At 42.3% G+C, this 6,925-nt stretch overlaps 1 protein-coding gene across 1 annotated transcript; it reads right to left on the bottom strand.

Moving 5' to 3' along the window:
- Positions 1-1,689: 1,689 nt before the first annotated feature.
- On the bottom strand, positions 1,690-5,995 carry naif1 (nuclear apoptosis inducing factor 1). The gene is made up of 3 exons (XM_037116243.1): positions 5,210-5,995; positions 3,910-3,960; positions 1,690-2,354 (listed from the first exon to the last, which is right to left on the bottom strand). Exons 1-3 carry the CDS (start codon positions 5,652-5,654, stop codon positions 1,795-1,797), a joined length of 1,056 nt encoding a protein of 351 aa, XP_036972138.1. The 5' UTR covers positions 5,655-5,995; the 3' UTR covers positions 1,690-1,794.
- Between the last annotated feature and the right edge of the window lie 930 nt (positions 5,996-6,925).

Here is a 6,925-nt window from a genome sequence, read left to right as displayed (position 1 = left end):
GCTTCTTGTGATGTCACAGACTGCTTCTTGTGATGTCACAGACCGTTTCTTGTGATGTCACAGACTGCTTCTTGTAATGTCACAGACCGTTTCTTGTGATGTCACAGACTGCTTCTTGTGATGTCATAGACTGCTTCTTGTGATGTCACAGACTGTTTCTTGTGATGTCATAGACTGCTTCTTGTGATGTCACAGACTGTTTCTTGTGATGTCATAGACCGCTTCTTGTGATGTCACAGACTGCTTCTTGTGATGTCATAGACTGCTTCTTGTGATGTCATAGACTGCTTCTTGTGATGTCACAGACTGCTTCTTGTGATGTCATAGACTGCTTCTTGTGATGTCACAGACTGTTTCTTGTGATGTCATAGACTGCTTCTTGTGATGTCACAGACTGTTTCTTGTGATGTCACAGACTGCTTCTTGTGATGTCACAGACTGTTTCTTGTGATGTCATAGACTGCTTCTTGTGATGTCACAGACTGTTTCTTGTGATGTCACAGACTGCTTCTTGTGATGTCACAGACTGTTTCTTGTGATGTCATAGACCGCTTCTTGTGATGTCACAGACTGCTTCTTGTGATGTCACAGATGATGTCACAGAGGCTTTCTCAGTCTAACCTCATAAAAGTTGAATGTGTTTGAGGACAGATCAGGACAGTCAGGACTCCTTGGTCTTCTTTGGTCTTCAGTAGTTGTGTGGAAGCTTTGAGGTGTGTTTGGGCTCATTATGCTGCTGCAGGTTGAATCTTTCTCCACAAAGATGAAACCAGAGGGTGGAGCATGTCTCTGAAGAATGGAGCGGTGCTTCTCCTCAGTCAGGGAGGAGTCAGTTCTGTGCAGGAGTCTGAAAACATCTTCCAGCACCATGTTTCACTGTGACTGTGAAACACTGTGGTGTCATTCTCTCTCCTGTTCGTCTCCTTACATACACCCCTCTGTTACTGACACTAATCTATCGCTGGGATTCATTGGTAAATTCTGGTATTTCTTAGCTCCTCAAGTGTTCCTCCTTGTTTCTCTCCAGAGAAGTGGTTTACTGTTCCTCATCCTCTGATTGATCATTTGTTTTTAACTTCTCTATGATGAGCCCAACAGTGTTATAGGAATGCAATGCAGACCAGTGGACGGCTTTTCAAAACCTGGTGCATACACTACCCACAATGCATTGTAAATACAATGTCATTCCTACAAATATCAGAGAAAGTGTTAGTCTTGCCAGGTTCAAAACTCATGTTAAGTAATAGTGTAATACCCTCGTCAATTACACTGATGACATTTGCTTACACACACTGACATCTTCTGGTTGATTAATAACAATGCACCCTGTGGGAAAAAGACAGGCTTCTGATGTTTCTACAAATTTTATTCCGTTGTAAAGACATGGTGCTGACGAACTGACTGGTCTCAAAACAAGACTCATTATTCTTCATTTGTGTTTAACGCTGGGGTGACATGAAAAAACTTTCGCAAAACACAAAAAAACAATTGAATGTTCATTCCACATCAGAGTGATGACATTCTGCATCTTTGCATTAAAAACATAATTTCAAAATCAAATTTAATGTATTAAATAACATAAAGTCACAGCTGATTAATGACAGGCAGTCAAATGTTCCTAACTAAACATCTGTGATGCTTCTGTGAGAGGCCAAATGATAAAACACAAGTAAAACTCTGTACATGCTCTCCTAAGGCAACTTTTGACAAGTTTTTATTGTTCTCTGTAGTCTGTGTGCATGGACTCCTCTGTGTGAAATGCAGACAGGAAGCAGTGCCACACACACACAGCGCCTACTGTATCCCCTCAGCTTGCTGTGGTGGAGGTGGAGGTGTTTTGGGCCTGCTCTGCTCCTCTGTTGCTCCCCCATCAGCTGTGGCTGCTGCTGCTGCTGCTGCTGAGCTGCTGGGGTTTGCCACCTCAGTCCCACTCTGCAGGAATTTGCGCAGGTCTTTGAGAGCAGGCCTGAGCATCTGCACTAATGCCAGCAGGGCAGCCTGGGTACCTTCCAGGGCCTGGGCCTGTCTCTCCTGAGCGAATGCCTGAGCCTCCTGGGAGCGCCGCATCATCTGCAGCAGCTCGTTCTGGCCCTCCAGGTGCTGGGCGATTTGTCGGATGTGGACGTTGGTGACTCTCTGCTCCTGCAAAAGGCGGGCCGAGTTGAGGGCTATACGGCTCTTCAGCTCCTGAGGTTTGGCCTGGCCCTGTGGTGGAGGCGGGGAAGCTGCGGATGAGGCAAGCATCTCCACTGGAGCTTCAACAGCTGCCACCACTGTGGGAGCGGAGTCACCTACAGTGGTGGTGCAGTACTCCACCACGCCTCCGTCTTCAAGAGTGTGGTAAGTTGTTTCGGCTGGAAACAGGACAGAACAGTTGTTTCGTTAGTTACCCTGCCACCAGAGTCTGCAGATTTTACATTTTACCATTCCATTCTAAAAAATACAGTGGTGATCTACTAATTCTGATATCCCTCAATGCAACAGTTAAAGGAGTACTTCAGCGTTGTGGGAAATCTGTAAATGGGGGTGGAGTTTAATTTGACAGTCATGGATATGTAAACTACGTCATAATATTACTGTCATAATATAAAATGAACACAGACAAGTCATTCAAGTCATCATGTCTCAAGTTAGATCCAGTCACAAGTCTTTTATTTTCTGTCCAGTCAAGTCATTAAAACAGTGACTCAAGTCAAACAAGTAAATATGTTTTAAATTGTCCTACCGACTGGTTGTTGATATGTCTCTGCCAGCTGTGAGGGAATCTTATGATTCTCCAAGATCACTCTGTCTCCAAACAATAGGAGGTCATACATGTCATACAAGTTAAAGTCTGGATAATGATAGTGATGACTACTCTACGAGCAATCTTCTCATTGTCTCTGCAACCTAGATATTCACATGTACTGTGGATATGTCCACAGAACAGATGTCTAATGAACCAAGCCAATGCTAAGCTAATTGTTGGCAGATAACCATGTATGGAAGCACTGCCTCCTGAAGGTGTGAGATACAATTTGGACATTGGGGAAGACTCGGGAGGATTATCATGGCAACACTCTGTGCAGACAGACGTGATGACATGATCATGTTCTATAAACTATCTCAACGTAAGTCATTGGTGTCTCTGAGTCTTCTTCATCTCTCCTGAATGGTCAAGCGAGCCAACCAGCCATCATTATTGTTGTTGGGGCAGTAGGAGAAACATTAAAAACGGCACTCAAGACACAGCAGACCACTGGTATAGAAACAAAAAGAGCACAATCCAGGTGATGATGAAGTCAGTCGTGTACTAATGGATGGGAATGCAGGATTATGTGAGGCCTTCTGGAAATGAATGCAGGCCGCTATCTTAAGGGGAACATTATTAGAATATCAGAAAAGGAAAAAATAAGGAAGGGAAGCCAGCTGGCCTGTGCTTATGGCTCTGCTGCCACCAAGTTCATTTTTTTAAGTTATCATCCCATTCTTTATCACACTGTTATATTTGTACACCATGAGTAGGGAAACAGTACTTAAACTTAACTTTCACTTTCACTCAGTGATAGAAGTTATCTGTTGCCTCTACAGTACATCTGTTCAGTGCTGAGTGAGCTGTTAACTAGTCATTGGTGGTATAAAGACTGAGATAAATGACTCATCTCAGTTTAAGGGGTTGATGCTGCTTGTGACAAGAACGTACTATTTTCTATTTTATCTTTAAATGTAATGTATAAGTCTCAGGCTTAAGTGTCAGCTGTCTAAGCTTAAGCTGACCAGAAATGTTATGCAATGATCAATTCAATGGAAACCTTCCTTTGCAGTGTGTGGAAAGATCCGTTCAACTTAGAAATACACTTAATGCCCTGCAAATGTCAGGTATGAAATAAAATGCAGTTATGGAGGGATACTGCAGATACAAAGACTTACCATTCAGTGGCTTTGCTTCATCGCAGACCGTAGCTGAGCCAGCTGGAAGAGCTGAAACAACACAGACAGAATATGATGCTGAAAACATGCCAAGAAACATTCAAAGAAATAGAAGGGAGAAAATCTGAAATCAATTAAATACAAGTCAAATATTAAACTTAAACCTACAAACTTTTCTGTTGCTTAAAGTGACAGTTCACCTCAGAACCAAAAATACATTTTTATTCTCACCTGTAGTGCTAGTTTTGGAGATACTGGCCACAGAGACGTCTAAATGCCACTCAGCTTGTGGTGCTCAAAGACACACATTTGAAAAACGTACGGCAATGTCTCTATCCAGACATCATGCCCTGGTTACTCAAGTTAATCTGCAGAGCTTGTTGTGAGAAGGCATCTGTGTTCCTTCTACCTAACTACACCTGCCAACAGTATCGCCGCACAGAAGGAAGCCTGCATCAACTGACGGACAAGAAGCTTGTGCTTGTGACACTAATGGTGGCCTCCTTGGCTTAGTTGTTTAGTTAGCTAACTCAGTTAGCTAGCCTCTCATCCATGTATTTTCTGCGCAAAACTTCTCACAGCAAGTTCCGCAGATTACCTAGAGTTTTTCAGATGTCTGATGCTTTGAGCACCACAAGTTGAGTGCCATCTAGTTCCATTATATTAGAGAGGACACAGAACACTGCATCTGAAACCAAAACAATCTAGATGGGTAAATAAAACTACGGTAAGAGGAAAAGTGTGTATTTTGGGATGAACTGTCCATCTAATATTGACGGTAAATCATTGGATGTGGAAATCAGGCTATTAGTAAATAATATGCTTGTTCCAATGTGTTATCTTTGTCATGAAGAAAAGTAGGAGGTAGTGGAGGAATAGTGGGACTTGTGTTCAGTACTCTTGAATGCACCCACAGTTCATGTCAATGGGTAAGAAATGGGATACAAATCTACAGTGAGCCAAGGGAAACCCTGCCACCAGAGTCTGCAGGTGCATTCCATTTGCCTTTCCATCAATACCACTTGTCATCATCAGTGACTGTATCCGCTGTTTGCATCAATTGTTTGAAATGGGAAATGTTCTATTGTATGAATTATAGTCCCCCTCCAATCAGAAGTATATTTACCTTCAATATTCAGTTGTATTACTCTCCTATAATACATGCTCAGTCTGAGCCTGTCGGTCTACTTAAGGAGCAATATTGTACAATATAAGTTATTACAACAGCATACATCATAAGCCCACACACTGCCGCCGTATCCTGGGTCTGCTGCTGACTGTAAAACTTCTGCCAACTTACTTTCTGTTAGTGTGACGGTGGTGGCGGTGTTCACTGTAACAGGTAAAGTTATCTCAGCATCAGAGTCTCCTGCAGGTAAGCTGATGATGGTGGCCTCCCCCAGGAGGTTACAGATCCTCTGCTGCATAGCAGTGAGGATGACGGGAACTGGAGTGCAGTCAGCGGAGGTCCCCTCTATAGCAGCCCGCGCCTGGGCCACTTTACGTCGGACCTCCGTCTTCATGTCGGACCACTTCTTTTTCACCTCGGGCAGCTCTCTGGGACAGGTGGTGACAGCATTCACCTTTTTCAGAATGTCCCCCCACGCGTTATTCTTTGCCATGTGGGTGACTCCAGCATTGAAGTGGTTAACCAGTGTGTGCTTTTGTTTCTCAATTTCTTCCACAATAATTTCCACCTCTCTCTCCGAAAAATTCATTTTTCTCTTTTTCGCGACCGATGCCATAATTGCAGAAATTCCTCTTTTAGAGAGGTAATTGTGCGTATTGTACGCAAAAATAGTAGGATTTACTCAACTGATGTGCGCAACGTAATGGCTTCCAGAATCGGCTTCTTCTTCCTACTAGCAACGCTTACGTTAGCGGGGTGTGTTACCCCGCCCATTGAAGACCCAATTGGTCAGATATCTCGCGGTCATGTTATAGACTCTGTTACTATTGGTTTAATCAAACGCCAATCACTCAGCGAGCCAAACAAACTATGGGTTTCAAAAGCCAAATAGAAGTTCTCGCCGTTATCTCACTTTATAGTACAGCCGTAGTTGGTGAATATGAGTTTTTGTTGTTGTTTAAAAAAATCTATTTCTTTTGAAATACACTTGAGGGAAAGACGCCATGTGTGCCATAAAACATTGTAACATACGACGTAAAATAAGTGTGTGTGTGTGTGTGTATGTGTGTTTGTACCCAAGTTACTTTGCCATCTTTCCACATCATCCTCAGGCATTTCAACATTTGAATGATAATATTAAATAATATATATTACATAAATTGTATTAATTCTTAACTATTTCGTGCAGTCACAGCCAAACACTGCAAAGAGTGCAACACGAGCTTAAGTGTGTTTAACAGACATTCTCATTTAATGACGAAACAATCTTTATTCAGGAAAACATCACTGTGTTGAGGTGATAAATAACTGTAATGTAAATGTAAAGCAACTGTGTATTAATTGCTGTAGATATGTAATGTGCAATGCAGCTGGAGTTTTCTATTGACATCACATCATTTTAAATGTATATATTAAAATAACTCGTGATTTCACGTGGTTGAAGTCAGAGTACTCTTGAACAGGATTCCGGTGAAAATGTAATCTGACCTCTTCAAGATATATGTGACAGTTGAAATATGGGAAGATTATAAATTGCGCGGGTGTTATTGTGCACTGGTCATCGTATAAAGTGTTTTTATCATAAAATCGCTGGCATTTATCTTCTGAAAAGGGCTCCAGTGTACCTGACTTGTACAGTCAGCCAACACTACATGTCCCCAACAATAGATGGCGCCAATGTGTTGTGTGTATGTTTCATTGCATTACAGATTGTAATTGAATATTCTCAGTTTTGTGTTCCATTTCATCACATTTTTTATGATTCCCATTCCTATTCCCATTCCTTCCGTATCCCATTCAAGTTCCTCTCGGATCATGTCCCATGTGTCCGGGCTCTATGCCAGCTGTCACTAATGCAGTAAATCAACACAAAGCCTAACCTTTGAC

The sequence above is a fragment of the Acanthopagrus latus genome, chromosome 12 (assembly GCF_904848185.1).
Source record: "Acanthopagrus latus isolate v.2019 chromosome 12, fAcaLat1.1, whole genome shotgun sequence".
Taxonomy (NCBI): domain Eukaryota; kingdom Metazoa; phylum Chordata; class Actinopteri; order Spariformes; family Sparidae; genus Acanthopagrus; species Acanthopagrus latus.
The sequence above is the reverse complement of the archived record's forward strand: the minus strand, read 5'-3'. Positions and strand labels throughout refer to the sequence as shown.

What these genes read in the sequence shown, in the direction of transcription:
- naif1 (XM_037116243.1), bottom strand. Translation starts at nt 5,654, where the DNA reads ATGGCATCGGTCGCGAAAAAGAGAAAAATGAATTTTTCGGAGAGAGAG. An exon ending in CACCGTCACACTAACAGAAA is followed by an intron (nt 3,961 to 5,209) that starts GTAAGTTGGCAG and finishes GTGTTGTTTCAG; the next exon opens with CTCTTCCAGCTGGCTCAGCT. An exon ending in TGAAGCAAAGCCACTGAATG is followed by an intron (nt 2,355 to 3,909) that starts GTAAGTCTTTGT and finishes TCCTGTTTCCAG; the next exon opens with CCGAAACAACTTACCACACT.